Source organism: Dermacentor variabilis, chromosome 2, assembly GCF_050947875.1.
Source record: "Dermacentor variabilis isolate Ectoservices chromosome 2, ASM5094787v1, whole genome shotgun sequence".
Taxonomy (NCBI): domain Eukaryota; kingdom Metazoa; phylum Arthropoda; class Arachnida; order Ixodida; family Ixodidae; genus Dermacentor; species Dermacentor variabilis.
The window spans coordinates 31663461-31686331 of record NC_134569.1 but is presented as its reverse complement, the minus strand read 5'-3'; the positions used below and the strand labels follow the sequence as shown (position 1 = coordinate 31686331).

Genomic DNA, 22871 nt, shown 5'->3' with positions numbered 1-22871 from the left:
CAAAAACTAATAATTCTGCAGAAAAGAGTTATGCGAGCACTCTAACAGCATCATGACCTTATCAAGGACTTGAAAGCTAAACACCTTTTTGAAAAATATTCAACGCTAAAAGTAATACAACAATGCTATTCCAAGATATTACAATGGGTTATGTAAAAAAAGCCTGAATTTTTTCAGAGTACATCAGTGGGTACAATGTAAAACATATGTCAGCAATGCAAAAAAAAAGAAAGATAAAACGAGCACTGAGGAAAAACTATGGTAAACAAATAGGCTATCAAGTACAGGTATTGCTAAATCGCTTACTTGGTCTCATAGATTCTGATCATATACATTCGAGTACCATGGTCAAGCCTATCTTGACACGCCATGATATTGAATTTGCTTAAATAACAAAATGTTTTTGTCTTGTCATACTTTATGTCATTTTGCATTGTGTGCCAATTTTTTTTATTCAGCTGATGTACACGTCTGTGTTACATTAGTTGCGTGAATGTTGACAATGTACCATGACTTGTGCCATAGTTGTAGTTTTTTCCCCCCTTTATTCTATGCTCTTTTTCTCTGCTGTAAAATGCTGTGAAAACAATGGCAACGTGAAATATATTTTTTTTCTCGAAATGATTAGAGGGGCAATATTGTGTCATGCACATCGGCCTGTGTGCCGAACTGTAATAGGAGCAGAGGCCTTTTGTCAGGCTATGTAGCACCTTTAGCCTCTGCTTCTGTTCCTGTAAGCAGGCAGGACAAATAAACTTCAAACTTCAACTGCTGCGATGCCGCTAGGAGGCGGTTGTCACTACCAACGGAGACGCTCTGGCCCTCTGCTTCTAGTGGTCTTTCCAAGTGGTGTTCCTTCCCTTCCTTTTCTCATACCGGAGTAGAGGGAGGTGCTGTGGTGTCGAGCCCTGCCTCCTTTTTTCTCTTCCTTTCAGCGCCGCGCATTTACAGCGGCGGCATTGCGCCTCTCGCGTTGGATAATTAGTCATGATGAGTGATGTAGATCGCACTGCAAGGAGGCCCTTGTGCGTGTGACTGATTCTCTGGCTAATAGCACAGCATCCTTGAAAGGGAGGGCGTGCGGTGTATGGTTTAGCTGTTTTCGAGGCGTAGTAGTGGCGTAATATCTTATAGACACGGTTGACAGTGCGTGAGTATACGCTACTCTTGTTTGCTTAAAACGGCCAAGCCTATTGTCGAGCCCTTTAACATGCAACCAAACCGTAGTACACGAGCATTATTGTATTCTGTCTCCGTCAGAAGCCAGGAATCAAAACCGCGAGACCTCGTGCATGATGTTTATTCTCCACGCACAAAGGAAAAATAGTTGATGGACAGTTAATTCCTAGAGCTACACCAGGTGTGCGAGGGACGCCGTAATAGAGGGCTGCGAATTAATTTTGAGTATGTCACTTTATTTTGCGTGCTCCTTAACTTATAAGTGAACGAGTATTTTGTCATTTCGCCTTCTTCGGAAAGCCTACATCGCAACCGGGAGTCGAACCCGCCACCTTATGCCCAGAAGCAGAATGTCATGGTTGCTGAGCTTCTCGTCGCTCATATGTCCCAAAACTTTCTGCGAACTGTTGTGTATTTTGTTTGCGAACGCGCGCACGCTGGTATCACCTTATAATATATTGGAGCAGGTATCCCTGCATGATGCGCGCTGATGCACGCTGAGCCTTATTGTGTTGAAGCAAAGTAAATATTAGTATATGATTGCAGCTTCTAGTTTTCTACTGTGTTTTCCGTATAAGCTGCATCCTTCGACAAGTAATATGTTCTAAATGTGCTTGCCAACAGGAGCGCCGACGAGACTGTTGGTATAGGTAGATTAAAGGGATAGTTGGGGTTATTTTCTCCCGGAGCTTAGGAAATCCTTGTGGGTTATTGCAGAAATAGTTTGATAATTGTGCTACTCTTTGAACGACGTTTCAGTACGTATGTCAAAGTGGGGGATGGATTCTGTATACGCAATAAAACCGGCAAGGCGAGGCAAGAGGAAGTGGCATCGAGTTGCGCACCATTCTCATCTTGGAGAAGTTGAGCAGTCCTTCATCTGTGAAATTTGGCGTGCCCTCCTCGATGAAGGAGAGGTCGGTGAGGTACAAGCCCAGGTACGGAATGCAGGGTGGGTCGCAGCGGTGAAGAGCGTCACGCATGTTGCGGAACCGCCCGTCAGCCGACACCAATGCCTGCAGCTTGTCGATCGTCTGCTTCGTCTGTGCGGAAAGAGAAGACAACGCCACGGTCACCCGTGCTGTGTGCGACCAGACAGCCGGGTTCTTCGAGGTCTTACCGTCTTTGAGACCTTCTCCCAGGTTTTCTTGAGGCGGAACACCGAGCTGTTCATGAAGGCCGCGCAGATTTGGAGCACACCGTTGAAATTGTGCAGGCAGCGGCAGATGTCGGCGACGGCGGACCACTTGTCGATGATGGTCACTCGCTTGGACATCTCCGGACAGCGCATAATTTCCGACACCACCAAACGACTCACCTGTTCACGTGACGGATACACAAAAGGTGAGTCGCCATTATAGTCACTGATTCCAATTTGAACGGAATCACAATTCAGCGCATCTGAATGCATTATTTTCAGAAATGTGAACATCAAACGTGACATGCACAGAGGTGAGAGGCAGCTGCTCAGTTAAACGAGATAGAACAGTTTAGCGCATTCAAAGCATCCCGTACAAGTGATCGCCATCATGTATACTGTTAAGAACGGCTAGCTGCAATGCAAGTTTGCCAGCCATTTACGCCAGCGGTGGCAACCTCATCTTGGAATGCCGCCGCCAACCTCTAGCCACGGCGTGACTAAGTCGACTTTGTGTCGGGAACAATACGCACATCCTCCACTCTCCGTCGCTTCAGCTGGGATGCGTTTGACGAAGCAGGCTTTGTGCTGAAACCGCCACCGTTACGCTCTAGCCTCGTCGCCGTTGTGACGGAATGAGTTCGGCGGGCCAACTATTGTTACCCAACTCCCCACGCGGACCTGATCTGCTACGGGTGGGGGAGTTGCCGCGGGAACGTCGTCGTAGGCTCCTTCCCCCGCGCCGACCAAGACGCAAGACAATGTGCTTTCCGGGCGCGCTACCCGGGACAGCTCCGAGTTCTACGAAGCCCCTCTGACGTCGGCTCCGGACTATTGCACCTGTGTGTGTGTGCGTGTGTGTGTGTAACCCGTCCCAGGGAGAGGCAGCCTGTTTACAATGACTGGACGAACGTTTCCGTCCCCTTGGAATCAAGGGGGGACCAAGTGCTTATAAGCAGCGATTGTCGGCTGCTAGAATGTTCTCATTGTCGTGCTCGAAATGTACTCGTGAGCTGCGTGCTCGTTTGTTGTCTGTTCGTCTTGCGTGCTTTATTTGGGAGCCACGCTAGACTGTCGATGTATCTCATGTTAAGATGTAAATACTGTAAATAAACCCTGTTCGCCTAGTCCTGTCGCCCCAAGTTCCTCCGATCGCCTAAGTCCCGACGAAGAGTCAAGGTCCTCCCAACGACTACGCCTGCCAAATCTTAATAATACGTATACAAGCGGTAATGGAATAGAATGTCAAGCATACTGGTTTAGCATTGCGAAAGTAATAAAGTGCCACGAGCCAATGACAAGGCAGGGCACTAAAAGCGCAATGTATGTATATTATAGTCTTTGTGTCATCCGTGTGGCATTTCACCGATTTCATAATATCCCAAGTACCCTGCGATAAAACAAGGCGGTTCTTAAAAATATGTAATTCTTCGGTTTTGCGTGTTGAAACCACGATATGATAATGAGGCATGCCGTGGTACCCTGCATTAATGTTAACCACTTGAGGTTATTGAATGTGCGCATAGATCTGAGTGCACGAGTGTCTTTGCGTTTCGTCCCTTTCCAAAATGTGGCTTCCGCAGCCGGAATCGAACCCGCGACCTCATGCTCAGTAGCGCAATGCCATAGGCACTGGGCTCACGTGGCGAGTACAAAGGCGGTTCTGCTGATTGCGGAAATAAGATTAGGCTAAGCAGTGAAGCGAACCTGACGTTTCAAAAACAACTGGACAACTGGTAAGCCGGAATCATGGCGGTGAAGGCTGCGATCCGAGTCTTCCGTGTGGATGCATTCAGAGTTGTTTGTGTATGCACTCGTGTGCTTGAAAGGGAGGCAGAGACGATGACCTTATACGATCCACACGATTTAAGGTTGTCCGTGTGCTTTCACACGGAAAATCACAGCTCTGGCTCAAATAACCTCTTAAACCAATTGTGTCGGGTGTATTTTCTGTGTCGAAATGTCGAAACATGCGTATGTAACAGTGCTAAATAGATAGAAAACTCACATCATTGAACCTTCTTGTCATAAGAAGAATATGAGGAGCCTTGGTTGCCTTCTCGGGCTTCATCCAGGCCTGACCTAGAAACTCCCTGTGTTCAAGAGATTATTTAGAATCAGGATTGACATCATGCTGTAAAAGAAAGCACCGACATCGGTAGAATGTGTCACTCACTCGCTGCGTATAGCTATGAATATCTTGTGGTCGAGGTAGGTCATGCCTTCGGCGATCTCAAGGGCCGACAAGGACTCTACTGTCTCTTTACTTGGTGTCTGCAGTGAATACAGCAAGAAATTACATAAAAATCTTTTCATAATCTTCAACATATACAATTTTTTACTGCTCTACATCCTAATTACCGACCATATTCTTTAAGCGGTCAGCTCTTCGATAAAGAATGATTCTTGGTAAAGAACTTGCCAATCTGTTAGTTTTACGTATTTGAAAGCGCAGCACCACTGCTGCGGGAATATATGCCTAGAAATGTTACTTTTCATTTTATGCACCCTTGTGAAAGGCGATGTTGGTCAAGAGACGTACCATATGAGGAGCCAAGAGGATGTCGAGGTCTACTTTCGTCTTGTCCTGATCTTGCTTGGAGATCATGTGCAAGAGCTGGGCGGCCGCCTTGTGTTCAGCCGGAAGGAGGTTGGGGTTGTGAGCCAGCTCCTCCAGGAACTCTGTTGTCAACTGCAGCAGCTTCGGGTCGTTCTCAAAGTCCTGCAACGCCATCCGTCAGAGCGAACATGTATACCGTCGCGTCGTGGACATAGGCTTAAAATGTGCGCGGTAAACAGGGAAACAATAGGGGTGACCAATGGCACATAATGCTGAGAACCTTTACCCCATGTTCACACAGCATACACATAAAAGCTGCCCTCGTAGCACAATTGCTCTAGGCTCAACCGCCCCGGTGACAAGCTCTTGCCCAAAAAGGACTTTCATAGAGCGTGCGGATGGTGTTGAAAATTTGATAACTTGTTTTTGACGTAAGTTTGCTACTTGTCAATGCAGACTTTCTATGTAATGGCGCGCCAAAGGTCACAGACTGATAAACCTGATTCCTGGATGCTGTGGCTTGGGTAGATGAGCTGCATGAGCATTCAACTACGTTAAACATATTCTGTTTTGTTCTTTCTGAAGTTCACGGCATATAATATGTGTTTGTTTTTATCTGGAATACCTTGTTTTGCTACAAGAAACTGTCATATCAAGGCTCCTGCCGTTTTTTTTTGCATATAGGCAACATGCCTAGGGGGACATTAGCAGCAAGAAATATTTCTATGGTAATTCCCGTGATGAATTAAAACGTGCTAATTACATTTAAATTATTAACTTTTGGGCACATGTAGTTGCGAAATTGAAGCAAAGGAATAACGAAGTCACGTCTTACTATAAATTCGAAGACTAGCACTACTTTTCAGATATCCGTGCCATATTTCCTAAAAGAAGCCTTACCGTTTTCACCTAACGGGAAACTAAAGGCATATATTAAGTCAAGCTAAAATGATATATTAGTGCTCGAGAATCACTAAGGCGTCAATATAATCGCAAACAGAGCCTTAAGAATCGAAATATTCAGGTAAATGCAGGACACAATCAAAGACTCCCCTGGAACATTCAAGTACTTGCCCGATGACGAAGGCTGTCCTCATTTAATTTCTGTCAGTAGTATTAACCAGTCGTTATAAAAACATCATTGTATTGCATTACAAGACAAAATATAATGTTACTTGTCCAGTTCTATTTCATTTTTAAAAGAGAACGCGTTGACATTACCCTTGATAAAGACGCGAGCGGTCGAAAGGTCCCGTTCTCGCTCGACTCTGCGGCGCCCGCACTTTTGGGTTTCAGTAGTTTCGTTATCGCGTAGTGCTGCGCGGGCTTTGCTGGCTCGCGAAACTCGCACAGACTGAAAATCGCCGAGGAGTCCACTCCCATGTGATGTCGCGGGATGCCCGAGCGGTCCACTCCACTTGACCAAAAGCAGCGGCGAGTCCACCGTTCTGTTTTGGCTCTGTTTCTCCAAGAACGCTCATTTGCGTTTTGTGCAAGAAACTGTACCGCCGTCCATGCCCCCGTCTGTCGGCCACCGTTTTACTCCCCGGCGGCAGCAAAGGGCGGTGATGGCGTGTGCAACGTCACCACTCTCCAGTTATGTGGCGGGAGATTTGAATTGCGATAAAGGTATTCGGACCCTTCAGTTGCTATTTTCTCGCAAACTCAGCTTTTCATTGGCACGAAACAAGCGTTGCGAGGTTTCTGGAATGGTATTTAAACAGTCCGCGTCGACTTAGTATTTGCCTTTAGTGTCCCTTCAAGTTCGTCCCGAACTGTTAAAGGGGCGCTTTGGGAAACTTTAACGGGAAGGTCAATGCATTTCGTAGCACTCTTTAAGGCCGCATATACGAAGGCGGTGCTAGTTATAGGATTCCTGCTTAGCAGATGTAGCTTCGCTACTCGTCGGCTTTAATTTCGCAATTACATCATGTGGCCTTTAGATAGTAATTATATGCTTAATTGGCATACTTCAGCTAAATAGCGAAATTAGGCTTGTGTTTATTGCTGCTAACGTCCGAAAGATAATACACCCTAACATTCGGCCATCATCTCCGAGAACCGGCTTGGCGGAGCTGCAATGTCGGATACATTTCACAGGTTATACATGGAGCCGTATTCACGCCAGAATCCTTTCATCTACAAATATCAGAAAGGCGTAAGCTTCCGATATAGCTGCGTGTGCTATTGCTATACCAGAAACGGACGAAAGCTATCGGCGCTGTGCCATATACGGGCGGGGCTCAACGCACGCACGCACGCTGCCCGCTTCTACACGCTGCAATAGAACGCGTACCAAACGCTGTCACCTACGAGGTAACACCTTGCACGTCTGTAACTTCATGAGTGCTGACCTGGGAGTGTTTGGAGACCCAATGGCGTAGTACGTTGAGCACTCGCATGGTGGCCGCGGTGCTGATCATTGATTCCCGCTTGGCTCGTAAGGCTGCCGGTCCGGGGCCCACGGCGGCCCCGCCAGCTGCTCCTGCGAGATCATGCCATTTCGTGAGTCAGCGCTGGAGAACAGCACAATGCAAGTGGCTTGGCGATGCAACAGGTCGCATAGGAGAACTGTAGACCACATAGTTACGTACAAACATTACTAGAGGGAACATTGGCGCACTGACCGTTCAGCCATCGTGGAAATTATGGGTAGTACATGGATTTGTCTAATCTTCGTGTATTTTTAGCTTCAGGCGCTGTAGTGGCGTCCTTTATTAGGCTTGATCTGTCTACATACCCGGATGACCACACTTTTCTTGACGCAGCAAAACATTTACAGTTCTTGCCCGTATGTGTAATTATCGCAAATTGTTGCATCTGCAATGCAATATATTGTTGAAACTGATCAGTCTGCAAACTTCACAAACCCGTTTGAAGCCGGCAATCTTTGCACTCCCCGTCATTCCCATGATGACTGAACTGCTGTGCTTGCAGCCCCCGTATAGGGGGCAGCGCCAGAGTCGCCTGTAGTGTGATTTTTTGCAGGAAACTCCGCGCTATAGACACCTTCGCATGCACCGTGGCAGCGGCGAGTCCGTGGCCCGCAAGAACTTCCGTGTCTCGTGTCAAGGAGAAGCAAGTGCATCTTCTCGCGCGCTTAATGCACGAAATGCCTCTTTTTACTTTTTCAAGCGAAAGAAACGTGCTTCTTGCCGCAAGAAGACGTATGCATTATTTCCAGTATTTATTGTGGCAAGATTTATTAATGGAATTGCGATTAGCTGCAAACTAGAAATGTTTCAAACCTGCAGGGTCCCGTATCAGAGCACTGCGGCTTTTCATTCTTGTCCGCTAGACTCTCTTTGTAAACAGGGAACGGCTGTGTAATATTTCTTCTATCCGCAGCGTGTTAGTATTAGCAGAGATAACTTTAATTTTTTCCCTGGCTTGCTTACGGCATGTGCGTCAGCACCGCTTGAACGTTGAGAACGGCGGTACTCAAGGCCGCTTCATTTCAGATTATTGCAGCATTGAAATAAAAATCTTAATAATGTTGCTCATCAACGTAACATGCCGATAACGCCCAAAGCCGTTATCAACTGATATTTTACTCCCTCGACTACGAGAGCCTTAGTTAAGGTGCTTTTTCCTTTGCACGTGATCAACACTTCCGGCCACTCATTGTACGTCTCTTACCTGCCGTCGTAACCATGCACTGTCTCAGGACAATTCCTCCACGATGCTTAGGTCCGGAATTTCGCTCTTGTTTACAACTGTTATCGAAGCTCCACTATCTACTAAAGCCTTGACGTCCCTCCCGTATGCTTGCACAGAAATGTACACAAGCTTGGCACGATCGTCTGTTATAGCCTGGCAGGGCTATTATGCAGAAGCTGTTGGTATGGACGCTTTTGTAAAAATGCGTTCGTGATATGTTCTTGAGACGCGCTTAAATATATCCGCTTACACAGTGCCTTCGTTAAAAAGCCTTCCTGAGAGGCCTCCGGACGGTATTTATTCTTTTTCTATATATTCGGTGGTTTCGTCTAGTCACCTTTCTGGTTGGGGCGTGCTGCTCATACACATCTTGAATAGTGCCAGTGTCCAACTCTCAATGACGTGCCTCCGAGCTCTAAGGCAGTGTTCCATGCAGCGCTAATAGTGTCTGACCAAAGGGGACGAGGGGTGCGGATTACGAAGGACAATAAACGAGACTGTTGAAGAAGCACACCAAACGCTGGCGTATGAGGTTTTTATTAACGTCGGTTCAACTTGTTTTTAACACATATAATCGCGTATTTCATTTTTGGAGTTTTGTGAACCATGGCGGATAATAAGAGGTGCGCAACGTCTTCACTTGAGTCAAGAAATAACTGAACATTGAACCTTCGAGATCTCTGCGGGAACACTACCACTTGAACACGTGGCATCGGACTCGCCGAAAACGGCACGCTGCTTGAAAGCTGTACAGTTTAGCCATTTTCGCTAAAGGGCAACCAAGTATTTGAGACGCCATTTTCGGCGTGCCGTCACCTGGCGACGGCGTGCTCTTCTCGCACCTTGCGATAACGCATGCTACTATTACGACCAAAGTGCGTGTCATACGGCATCCGCTTGAATCAGTAGGCACTTTCGGCACAGTGCCTCCCACCGGCCAATCACGTTTTGCGTATCAATAAATCTCTGTAGTAATAACAGTGATATCTCACGAGAATGTATTTAGACAGTTTACACTAAGTATTTAGGCTTTTTTCTGTGACACATAACAATTGTGGCTGCACGCCCGTGGACACATGATCTCACATTCCTTGTCGGCAAATATCTGTATCTTCATCTAAGAAACTCACTAGTTAAGTCCACGGACAATATAGCGAAGGAAGTCGTCTTATTAACTGCTTTTACGAACTTCATATTGCCCAAAGGACTAGTTTACAAGAAGGCAAGTCAGCCTATTCAAAACTCTATAGGTAATCTATCTGTTGTTCAAATTAATTTTTTTTTTCATGAGAGGTAAGAGTCGATACTACCCTGGTATTATTTACGACCGTAACACTTTCAGACGCAGCATCTACAACTGCGCACGTCAGGACAGCATCTAACTTTCCAACTTTTTTTCTGAACACAAAAGCAGTGGCTCAAAGAAGGACACGGTTACAGCCGCTTCAGGGGCCAAATAATTCTGTCTATATAAAAGTTTATTTCCACACATTTCTTTCATATTCAGTATCATGAAACGCGTACAGCTGCAGAATGGATTAATCTTCTTTAATCCCTCTGTGAATTTTGTCAAGTCTATGGAATGTGAACTCTCTGCGAGAACTTTCTACATGGACGTAAAATGTGAGAACATCAACTGTTTCATGTCCGGTATAGTTTGAAAGCACCTGTCCAGTAACGTAAAAATATGCCTGATATAAAATATTGTTACAAAACAATGAAATAACCCTTTGACTGTGCATCAGGTTCATTCTGAGTTTATAGAAACTATAAACAATGCAGCGTCAATTTCTAATGAGTAAGGTCGATAGAGATTTAATTGACTAAAGTTAAGAAAGCGTCAGTTGACTCACACTCAGTACACATTTAATTGAGTAGTTACTGATCGCTGTCGAAGTGTGAAAATCGAAACGAATTTGATTCGTTGGTTGCTAATCGAGAGCCATTCAATTTAATAAGGTTATGTATTAACAGGATTGTGCTCTGTTCAGTTTCCTATTAGATTATTATAAACATACAAGCACGCTGTCGAGATTCATTGTTCAATTGTGTTCGACAAAGATCCCCACTGGCACTACATTGTAGGTCGAAACACCATGTATATAAATTGGTTGAGAGATCTTGGGTACAGGTAGCACGAGCAATGTTTGTATGCGAATGTGTCGTGTGTATCTATTCTGCGTAGGGGTTTCTCTGCTGTTTGTGTGAGATGTGTTTGTATGCATAAGTGATGTGACCTGGGGCCGGCTCATAATATGAATCGAAAGAGAAACGCTGCCGAATTTCTTTTTCTCGGGTTTTACCTACATTAGGAAAATTGCCCCAATTAAGGTGGAACATAAGGGGCATCGCCGTTTCTTCCTAAATAGGCAAATGTCACTTTTTTTAGAGTGAGAATAGCCTACAGCTTCTTTAGAAAAAAGAATTGTGGGGTTTTACGTGCCAAAACCACGATCTGATTGTGAGGCACGCCGTAGTGGTGGATTCCGGAAATTTGGACCTCCTGGGGGTTCTTTAACGTGCACCTAAATCTAAGTACATGGGTGTTTTCGAATTTCGCACTCATCAATATGCGGCCGCCGTGACCGGGATTCGATCCCGCGACCTCGTGCGTAGCAGCCCGGCACCGTAGCCACTAAGCAACCACGGCGGGTCCAGCTTCTTTTGACTGACTCAACAGGCGTTCAATTGAACACAGAAAAAAATTAAAACACGGTGGCCAATCTGTTTACGAAACTTAGTAGCATTCCATAAAAAATTCAATTTACGTACAATAGAGCCTTCGGAGAAAAAAAATTAATGGTTGATCACTTGGTTGATCGGACGAAGACGCGTTAACATTAACACTTCGAAAGTCTCGTTTGAAGGCATTCGCTGCTCCAATTGTACACAAGGCGCTGGCGCTCCGCTTCTGCGGCCTTTCCTGCTCGACGTTTAGCCGCCTCATATGCCACTTTATCTTTGCTTCTGCTCGTTGTAATTCAGCATATGCAGGACGCTTAGCCCGTTTCTTTCGTCACCGCTTCTGCGTGACGCATAGCAAAGTCCAGGGCCCGAGCAGCCCTTCCCCCCCCCCCCCCCCCCGGTGGTACCGAAGCGTGTACACGCACGCACGCACGCACGCACGCACCATCGTTTGAGGTTTCCTTTGACTTGCCTCGACCTTTTCACTTCAAGTTTTATTGCGGTTAATAGCGTTCTGCATAATTGTTGGCGCGCACGTGCATGGCTTTTAATTCATACTATCACTTTATTTTAGCAAATCCTGACAATTGGAGGAAAGCCGGATTAGAAGCACCAGCGGCGGATTCCTCAGCCGAACTTCTTTAACTTCAATATTTTTTTAAAATTTCCGCTGTAAGCACCATGCACACCCCATACTATATATATAAATATACACACAAGAGAAAGCTTACTATATTTTTGAAGGAGAAGGAGGTAGCCAGTTAAAAATGATTTCTGAAAGTATGGATATATGCCTAGAGAATGAAAATGTTGCTGTATGTTCACCTCGTTTCAAGCTGCTTTGCGTGCTTTTTTAACCCTCAAAAAAAAAAAAAAAAAGACCCGCAGACTTCACTAACCCCTTCGGCAGAGTCTTTTATCAACGGCGTGTGAAATGCAGGTGAATTGAATAGCTTTTTCTCTCCCCCTCCCAGATTCTTGGCATGGAAAATAAAGGCACTATTATTATTATTATTATTATTATTATTATTATTATTATTATTATTATTATTATTATTATTATTATTATTATTGTTGTATGTGTCTCAGAAGTGCTTCTCTTTCCAGTAAGCAACGCTAGCGACTCATGAAAAAAAATACTTTTCTAATAATTTACAACATTTATTAAGAATGGAAACATCGTCACTTGCACGCAGAAGTCGTAAACATACACAGGGTGTCCCAATTAACTATCATGCACCCATATTTAAGAAAGCGCAATTGCGTTGCTTGAGGAAAACCTAGTGCACTTTGTTTCCGGTACAGTGAAGTAGCTGCCAGTAATTCATTTCAATACTGAGATTTAATTAGATAATTGTAGTTAATTAGCTAACTCGGAACATACTATTCTAATTATCGAAGTGTCAATGAGGCATTTGTAGGCACAGCCAAGGGACATCTAATTGCGTTATTTGCAGCAACGTACTAATTGCGTACTAATTTTCCCGAATGATAAATAAACCCTGCCAAATATGAAAAATACCACGTGACTGCGCTCCCACCCGCATCAAAAAGCAGCGTCCTCGAACAAGCTCCTCCCGACTTAGCCAGAACGAAGTAAAAGAAATAAAGAAAATCATCGGGACTGAGCTAGTTCCTTATCTGCCGCGCTCCAGCTGAAGTAACACGTCGCATTTGGTGTTAGTTGGAAACAAGCTGCAATAGCTGTTGTCTTAGCGTAGATGAAGTGCACGGATGGTTCTCTCTTTTCCCCCGCAAAACCTATCACCACAAAAGCGAATTGACAACGTCAGTGCAAATGTTTAAAGGCGCACTTTGTTTCGTCCCAGTCGCGATGTCTTTCTCTAATGAGCAGACGGCAAAAATGATCCTAGCCTTGGGAGCTGCAAATGACAAGAGAAAGGTCGCAAATATACAAGTGTGGCGGTACACCAAACGCGTCGACTATCATCAGAAATGATGAAAACCGGAGGCAAACCGGCACCTTCAAAAAACGGCGGCGTAGGGCTCCATATTTGAGTCCTAGCCTACGCATGGGTGTTCTAGCATTTATGGCCTAAAACCCTCATGCTAGCGTGCGGGACGTCGCCGCCCAGGTACTAATTTCCAATTCATCAATTTGGAGAATTCTAAATGAATCGGACTTTCACCCGTACCACTTTAACCTGCACAATGCATGGATGATAGGGACCTGCAGAATCATCTAGATTTCTTGAGATGGGTCCTCACAAAAGCCAATGAGTCCGCAGACTTATTGTGCAACATCATGTGCACAAATGAAGCCAATTTTTGCAGAAACAGCCAGGTAAACTTGCATTGGAGTGACTCCGATTCACATTGGGTAAAGCGCAATGGGCACCAGTGCCAGTGGTCGTTCAATGTGTGGTTCGGAATTTACGCCGGTGCTATAATCGGTCCCATCTTCCTACATCACACACTGAGTGGACAGCGCTACGTTGACGAAATCCGTGACGGAGTGGTGGATGAGTTTCTCAGCGAAGTCCCGCTGTCACGTCTCCCACATCTCTGGTATCAGCAAGATGGAGTGCCAGCACACAGCAGCAGCCGAGCACGAAACTGGCTGGATGCGACTTTTCATGCGCAATAGATTGAAAGGCACAGGCCTGCAACTGACCGGCTATAGGTCACCTCACCTGTCTCCACTCGATTTTTTTTTCTTTGGGATTATGTGAAAGATTGTGTTTATTTCATCGAGACGGACGTCAGCTCAAGGCAAAGATAACGGATGTCTGCCATAGAATTCCAGCATCGGTCATCAAAAAAAAAAAAAAAAAATGGCTGTGGCTTAGCTAAGGTTAAGCCCAGGATGCGAAGCATACTAGCCTTTATTTTAGTTGTTGAACCACTGTTTAGCCTGGTGAACTGCTGTTGCTTGGCTATATTTGGTTCGGCTAGACGAAGAAACAACTCATGCGTTACTCTGCTTCGCCTTCAAGAGTGGAACGCGACAGCGTTCCCGTCGACCCGCCAAGGGGTGTAAGACAATGGGCTACGGCGCAGCGACTACGCGCCCCGCATTGGACGCGGTGAGCGTCGAGCAACGCAGCGTTCGGCGCGGCAACGAAATGTGCGCCTGAGCAAGCGACGCACGCCTGAGCCTTAGAAACAGCTCGTTTCTAAGGCAACACCGCATTCACTAGAGGCGCTTTTGTACCGCTTTGAAGCATCGTACTCGTGGCTCAGTGGTGGCGTCTCCGTCTCACACTCCGGAGACCCTGGTTCGATTCCCACCCAGCCCATCTTGCAAGAGTTGAGCCAAAGCCACCTAGAAACAAGCGCAGCTGCTTATATACCGCCGCGACGCCGCGAGCGACGGCGCGAGTTGGAGCCCCGTTTCTCCTCTGTCGTGACGTCATGGTGTCACGTGGTCAGCCTTGAAGGCGACACCGCCGCGCCTGAGGAGCTGGGTTGAGCTCTAGTAATATGCTTCGCATAAAAAAAAAACAAAAAAAAACCACAAAAGATGTGACAAATTGAACTCCGTACTGCGTAGCTGCAGAAGTAGACCTATCCGAACACGTCCTATAGGCCGCAACTGGTGTTCCACGGCACTTGCGAATTCATAGATAATAAGCGTAGACTGAAATCCGATAGTTTTAAATGCGTAAGCATTTCTATCCTTATCCAACGAAAAAACTGTCCCTCCGTCCGTCTCTTAAGACGATCGCTTTCAACATAGCCCCCGCAGCAGTGAGCCGATTCACCTGCGTGCTACCTCTCTCTTCAACGGCAACGAAGCGCAGAGAACGCAGCGCTCACGCAGCTCTCGGTACATGCCGTGCTATGCCGCTTTCGCATATCGCTTTCAAGATACGGACCGCGCCGCCGCGGCAGTCTTAGCCGCCTACAGAGCGCGGTTGATCACCGTTCATAATGGTTCAGTGTACCTAATAAATGTTGCATATATTTCCTTCATTTGCTACATCTCCCTGATCCTGTCATCCCAAGTCCAGTGAACTTTGCTTCTACTCGCCTCTTCTACGTCGTCTCGTGGAGGTCTCACTTAACAGTTCGGTGTTGCAACAGCGCTTCTCCGTTTTCACGGTTCTTTCGCGGTCGTTCTCGCAATTATGCGAAACACACCAGCATACTACCATACCATAGCTACCATGAAACACCACGTCAGTACTGAGAAATGCTTACGCATCGTTCAAATAAATCTCAAAGAAGATCCTGCGTGGATATTTTTTTTTGTGCACACGTCCCTATTGCCAATTCGGCTCAGTTAGAAGAGGTACGTTTACTTTCTTAAACGCATCGGTTTTTCCTTTTCTATACATGTGAATCGCTTCCCGGCCTATTTATTTCGTTTGTATCATTATTTTTCTTGCCATGAATCTCTCTTTGCAGCACGTATACGCTCTAATGAAAAATAAAACCTTCAGTTTGATTTGAGTTTGTCCGAAGCAGGCAAGCGAGCAAAGCCGGGATTTTGAAAAACTCTATGCTTATTCCATTGCTTTTCGCGTTTCGTGCGCGGCCAGAGGGGCGCTTCGGCCCCGTTATCAAGGGGCGTTTGTTATAAATGTGATCAGTCGGCCATGGGAGACGGATGATAAGTGTGACGTAGAAATTAGAGGAAGGAAGAGTTGCGAAGCGGCGAAACATGCTGTTGGTGCTCCTTCCGTACCATTATCAAGGTGATGCGCTGTCTCTTCTGGTTTGCGGCAGGCAAAGAGTTCAGAATCAGAATTTATTATTATAAGTTAGGTCACATTACAAGTATTTAGTATACAGAAGGCAGTCGCATAGTCAAAGATTGTATCGGGACCTCCTATTGCTTTCAATCAGCTTATTTTAGGGCGCTTCTTTATGATGCGGGTGGGAGCGCAGTGACGTAGCATTTTTCATTTTTCGTGGGGTTTCTTAACCAGTCGGAAAAAAATAGTGCGCAATTAGTACGTCGCTGAAAACACCGCAGTTATACGTCATTGGGGAGTGCCTACGGATTCCTCATTGACACTTTGATAATTACATCAGTGCTTCTCGAGTTAGATAATTAATTATAATTACCTAATCAAATCTCAGTAATGAAACAGTTACTGGCGGCTACTCCACTGTACTGGAAACAACATGCACTAGGTTTCTTCGAGTAACGTAATCGCTCTTTCTTTAAGTCTTCGTGCATGATAGTTGGGACACCCTGTATAATTCGCTCGATAACCGAAATGAGGCGAAGCCGGATTCACTCGAAATCAGGATCAACAGCAGTCATGCGCAGCAGCGTTTATAGTCACAGAAAAAGAAAGAGAGATGCTGCAGTTTCTCCGGAAAGGCGAAGCAATATTGGTGATAGCGAAGTATAAAACAAATTTATGAAGGAAGATTACACCACCGAGAGGTGCCAGATTCTTGGTGGTGCGAGAGGACTCACGCTTTGAAACTGAACAGTCTCCTACTACGAGGTCTTGTACATACTCATGTAAGGTCTTCACTTCAGTGAACAATTCTTCGAAGTCACACGAAGTTTCTTCAAGTGCAACTGATATTAAGGTTATATATATAAAAGCTGCAGTCAGGCCCCCAATCCCTCCCCCCCCTCCCCATGGGAAGATGAGCTTTCCACCTTTGTGTATTCCTATTGGCTCCTAAGGTGTGACGTCAAACCACTCTCTTCCTCCTTTACACACCATACCCACCTCATGTCCTTCATTCGTTCCTGCTCTCCACGTGTGGCGTCACACACTTGTTTCCTCCTCTCCAATGTGTCCTATCCTAGGCCGCGAGATAACCGGAGGTCGCCGCCGGGTTTTTGTTAGCATGAGCGGCCGACGCATCAATTCAATTCAATTTTATTGACAAGTAAATTAGTCCAAAAACAGCTGTATACAGTTGTACAAAACAAAAGTACGAGTACGAAACAGTTGTGTAAAGAATCAGAAGAAGTTAAATTAAAACTCTGTGGACATTTTTGTAACGGAAGGGAACCCAACTAGATTACATACTGACATTGAGAGCAAACACGCAGCCGTCTACCGTCCAACTCGTTTTACTCCAGTTTACACATGTTATGTAAACTCGTAGCACAGGCCCAGTCAGGGGTGTTTCAAGATGTACGTACGGGACACATCATAGATACCGTTATTTTCTTAGGCCAGTTCATATTTGGTGCGCGTTGCTTTAGCGCGCGCGCAAAACTGGGCGCCCGAAGAGAGCTCACCGGGTATCTTGAGGTCGGCGCCGACCGCGCTGGGCAGGCGGCTGCCGGCCCTGCTGGCCGGTTGCGATCCCGGCGGCACGGCGCCTCCGCCCGCTGCGGCGGCAGCCGCGGCCACGAGCGGCTCCGGGGGGTTCGAGGAGCCCGCGGTGGCCACGGCGAACGCGGCGGCCGCGCTGGCCGTCGACGAACGTCGCGTAGAGGCCCGGGACGAGGTGACCACGACGCCCGCCTTGCTGCTGTGCTGCGGCGAGTCGGGGTACTGGAAGCTGGACCGGGGCGTCGACAGGATCGTCGACTCGGTCTGGAAGCTCGAGCGAGGCGTCACCGAGACGCTCGAGCTCTCCGTGTCGCTGCTGCCCCGCTTGCCCTGGGCTGCACGGGGGTGCAAGAGGGGGGGGGGAGGGGGGGCAGTGAGCCGCCGAGATGCGCACGGGTCCGCGGATTACGAAAGCGAACGCGTGATTAGCATTCCGACCGAGGACTACTTCCGAAGTGCGAGTTGGAACGTCACGCGCAAATATGTGCCGGATAGTATTCACGTTGAAACGAGATCTTCGTCTATGTTAATAGTTTGATCGAGATCGCTCTTCTTTTTACTGGACACTACGTAATCTGTTATATTACACGGGGCTGTACTACTACATGCGGGGCGAGGCATTTCGTAGAGGCAGCGTTATATGTGTAGCTTTAAGTTGGTCTGAAGGTGATAATCCTTGGGTCGGCCATAAGATAGGATATAAATGTGCCAAAGCCACGGTTGCTCTCTATAGGAGAGGCGCTAGCAAAAACCTTTCCTTCTCTTGCTTTCAGCTTCATCTCTAGTGCACCGTCGCCTGATCGATGAGCTCCGTCGCTGTTTGGAATTTAATCCCGGAGACATTTTTAGACAACGAGGAGAGTACTGTATCACAGTGGTCATCGTTGTTGTAACACCAGGAACCAACGCACAAGACGGGACAGTGCGAAGGGGTTGACAATGTTGGATGGAGTCTATATCAGCTGTAATAGGTGTTCCAATAGCCTAACGAAATGCGCCAGGCAACAGCCATAGACCAAACAGCAAATGAGAGCCGTGGAGGCGCCCCAGACGTTGGACGAACATAACAGAGAGTTTTAGTTTAGGGGACGCAAGCGGCTTGCGTAGGCAAGAACGAGGGGCCACGGTACTGCGCATGCGCAGGCCGCTACGTCTGGGTCTGCGCATGCGCAGTAGCGTCGCCCCTAGTTCTTGCGTACGCAAGCCGCTTGCGTCCCCTAAACCAGAACTCTCTAATAGCATTGCGCAGATGCGCGAGAGAGGTAGAAAACATTTATTAAATTATTGCAGCGTATCGCAACAAGCGTAGTGATAAAGCTAGCTTCATCGCGCTCCCCTACATAATTCCCTGTCGCTATCAGTGGCTCTCGAGTTTCCAGTGAAACATGAAAGCTTTTTTTTTTAGTTGTGAGTAATAATTTCATGCGAAATAATTAGGAATGGTAATAAACCTCGTTACAACACAATCTTTCTTTTGTTTAAAAAATGCCGCTTAGTACAAAAGCATTTCGTGGTTTCAGCTGCAGTGCATGTATTTTAGATTGGGGGGCTATTCGAAATGGAGTTGTACCTCACTCCGCTTAGTAGGACATGTGAACCGGGAAATTTGCACGGGACTGCCTGCTCGGTGCGGCATAGACGGAGAACACAATACGGGGTTTAAGATGCCTTCAAAGGCCATGGTGCCACGTGACGGCAGGGTTTCGTGACAGACTATGACATGAAGCTGCTCATTGGCCGTGAACAGTATTTCGTCACTGTCGCGTCAGTACTATCGAGCGCGAAGTTTGGTTCAGTATCTACATTTCACGAGCTTCCGCACTGTCGTAGCGCATTCCCTGCGTTATTCTGACTCGTTTAGATACTCTCCGATTCTAGCGGGACTTTTATAACCAAGTCCAATGACTTTGTAAGGGCGGAGGTCTACTGTACGTTTTATACTTGCAGCTTCTGTGCATGCTATATTGTGTAACTTCTGCGGCAAAGCTGAACAAAAAATGTAACGCATCCTAAATTCGCATTACTTAGCTGACGTACGTTCAGTCAGTGACTGGCCGTCGCCGCGGCCATTGCCTCGATATCACGTGTGGCGGGCATGCGAGTGCCGTTCAGCGAGAAAACTTTTGTGAATTTGCGTCAGTCTGTGCTTGCAACATAACTCGGTGGCTGGTTTCATTGATGACGCCTTTACCTGGCCGGACGATGGTGCTCTGCCGAACTGTTGGTTACAAGGAAGTGCTTACAACCTGCCTTAAGGAAAGAAAAAGGAAAAGGCCCACACTGACCGCCGCGCACACGCAGGTAGTTCATGACGTTGGGCGCGGACTGGCTCGAGGTCATTGGCGGCGGCAGCCCCCGGGCCGCTGGTCGGATGTCGGTCGGGGGCTGCTGCGGCGCGGCGCGGGCCGGCGAACCCGTGCACAATGCCGCCGCGACTGTCGCCGCCGAGGGCGGCGGAGTCGGCGGCACCACGGGTTGCACCACCGGCGGGGCTGTCGTCGCAGCTGCTGGGGGCGTCGGGGGCGGGGTGTCGTCGTGGGCGCTCTGCACGCTGTCTTGCGTCGGAAGCCGAACGGGCGCATTCTTCCTGCACGCCGAGCAGTACGGACACATCTCAGAGTGGTGAGGCGAGAGGCGGCCCCGTCACACGTGGGGCGGATCGACACGACTGAAACTCAATATGGAGTGAGCGTCGTGCCAATAGTTTGGCCTGACTCGTAGCATTAGGTCAAGGCGTTCGTTCTCCTGACGTGCATACATAAACCTGACATGATGAAAGTAAGATCGAGCCAACTCACCGGCTTCGCTGGTGAACTAAAGCGGAAATCAGCGAAGTGAAGACGCTTCGCTGCTCCATGAAGCTGCCCAGCGAAGGGCCAGGGACGCGAGCGAAGCGTTTTAATTTCAGTCACTTATACGGCTCGATATGCACTGTGACTGACTGACCAGAAATTCAACGCATAAGCTTCTCTACAGTCTCGCTACTCGGTGCGCGCTGAATGATCACGTTACATGCGTCGCTGTTGCACTGACCGGCTGGGACTGGGCTTAGGGGACTCGTTGCTTCCCACGCTGCCAACGAGCGTGGCTGTGGACGCCGTCGAGCTGAGGTTTCCGGGTGTCGATGGGCAGCTAGCGTCGGCACTCAGCGTGTCCGACGAAAGAGAAGCCTTCGGCGCCTCGAGCCGCGGCTGCTCCTGCTGGCTCGCCGAGGGGCCGCCGTTGGTGCCCGTCAGGCCCCTGCGCAGTCGACACCACCCCGTATATGGCAGCGCCAGGGCACATTTAGCGCGCCGGACTTGTTGAAAACCTCCTCGACATCATTTTCAATGTGCACGGGCTTGCTACGCCTTTAGCTGGTGCAGGAATTGCCAACCCCGTGCTGGACTTTGGGCTCCCACCATGAGACACCTTATACGGAAGCGTGACGCATTATAGGGGCCAGAAATAAAGCATTGTCCACTCAAAATGTCCTGCATGCAGACGATTACTCTGGTAAGGGGCGGAAAGAAAATTATCGCTCTGTGGGGCTTCGCGTGCGAGACCTCGTTAGTGTAACGTACCTATAGACCTTAACTTCTAGGTAACCGGCTGGTAATGTTGCCATCCCCGTTGAAATAAATTAGTGCATTCATTTCATTCAAGGAGGAAACAAAGCAGGAAAGAGGAGATTATGTGCTATGCACTTACATGGGCATTCCGACTGCGGTGGCCGCGGCGACCACGCTGGTCTCGTGCAGGTGCATGAGTTGGCCGAAGAAGCCGACGTCTTCGGGCGGCGCCAGCGTGGCCCCTTGTAGTGGTGCTCCGCTGGTGCCGGGCATGGGCAACGTGTGAACCAGGCCGCCCGTGGCCGGCTCGGGGGTGGGCGGGGGAGGCGGCAGGATGGGCTCCGGGCTGGGCGACACGACCTCGCGGATCCGCTTCAGCGTCTGCTCTTTCAGCTGCTCCTCTTCGACTGCGGCGGACGGACAAAGAATAAACGCGTGCACCCCCCACTTATATAACTGTTGGTCCCGCAGTGACTCACAATGAAGAACTCGTTGGCAGACGGACAGTAAGCTCTCTAGGTCAACGTTGCTCTACACTCGCTCTCTATATGAAAATGATTGCAACTAAATCGATCTGTAGTGAGCGTTCCGGCACTGCTTATTTTTTCGACGCAAAGTAAAAGATGTAATAATTCCGGCTTCATTGGTACTTCATTTTCCTCGTTGATTTTACGAATAACATCGACGTCAAGCTAGAATAGACCTATTTGTCCGGCTTTATGTAACACCTTTACATAGTTGCGCGACTGTGCATGTACGACGCGTGGCCAGGCACCCTTGTCTTTCTCCTCTATACGTTAGTATGCCTTAGGTGAACGTTTCGAGCACTAAGTACATTGAAGAGTGTTAGCTGTTGCGCACGTATATCCAAGTGGACATAAATAAGGTATGCCATTGTGCCTAATGATTAGTGGTATATCTAGGTTGAGCGGACGCATGATTATATTTCGAAACGGAGGTCGTCTCCTTGTTCTTGATGCAAACGCATATGCTAGTTCTGTATTTCGTAAATGAAGTACATCCATGAGCCATAAAAAGGGGTCAGAAAGGGAGTACATGAAACCACTTCAGGATGAGACTAGTCATCGCAGGCGCCGGACATACGTCCTTGGTGTAACTTCATCGCAAATACGTAACTTTGAACAAAAATGATAAGTATAAAATTTCACAGAAAGCGATGGCATGAAGCAAATATCGTGGCCTGTTTCTCTTCTTTCTTTCTTTTTTTTTCAAGAGGAAGGGGGAAGTTGTAAGTATCGCGAGAGTTCACCCAGGTTATATAGTCTCGCGGTCATGGAGCAGATGGGGAGTGCAGGAGAGAGAGAGAGAGGAGACGTACACTTTCTGTAGCTGAGTCTCCAGTGCTGCTGGCTTCGCGAGACCTGCTGCACGACTTGCTGCATGTGGTCGGGGCCACTGTGGCCCTGCTGAGCGTCGCCTGCCTCCGAGAGCATGCTGGTTGTGCTGATGCGCCGCGAGTAGTCGTACTCCACCACCAGCATTCCCATGTCCCGGTCTGGCGCGGCGCCTGGCGCGCCGGCGGTGGCGGCGGCGCCCGCCTGACCGGCAGCGGCCCCCCCGGAAGGGCCGCCGCCATCGACACCGACGGCGTCCAAGGACCTGCGGAGCAGTATGCACTTATTCGTGAAGTGTAAAGGCATGCCTAAATTTGCGTCTGTGTCTGTTTCTTGTCCAAGGTTAATTTAGCGAACTTGTAAAAGAAAGTTTTGCGGAGGCAAGTGGGCAAATAATGTAGAGACATAAACGCAGCGTTTTAACATAGCGCTACCGCATGTGACATTACTGCTACCGTTCGCGGTACCTTTCATCTTGGCTGTGTACTGTTTAGCGCCCGGCGCAGCGCATACGTGCTTTCTTTT

The 22871-nt window shown here is 47.8% G+C and overlaps 1 protein-coding gene across 1 annotated transcript in view; it reads right to left on the bottom strand.

Moving 5' to 3' along the window:
* The window catches only part of LOC142570281 (ras-specific guanine nucleotide-releasing factor 2-like), a 391080-nt gene that overhangs the window by 29782 nt on the left and 338427 nt on the right, over positions 1-22871 (bottom strand). The window contains exons 18-28 of the mRNA XM_075678676.1: positions 22331-22611; positions 21131-21398; positions 20474-20680; positions 19726-20027; positions 17404-17775; positions 7232-7362; positions 4860-5039; positions 4494-4591; positions 4326-4410; positions 2300-2497; positions 2025-2222 (exon numbers count right to left, since the gene is read on the bottom strand). Coding sequence (XP_075534791.1) covers positions 2025-2222; positions 2300-2497; positions 4326-4410; positions 4494-4591; positions 4860-5039; positions 7232-7362; positions 17404-17775; positions 19726-20027; positions 20474-20680; positions 21131-21398; positions 22331-22611 — 2320 coding nt within the window. The remainder of the gene's footprint in view (positions 1-2024; positions 2223-2299; positions 2498-4325; positions 4411-4493; positions 4592-4859; positions 5040-7231; positions 7363-17403; positions 17776-19725; positions 20028-20473; positions 20681-21130; positions 21399-22330; positions 22612-22871) is intronic.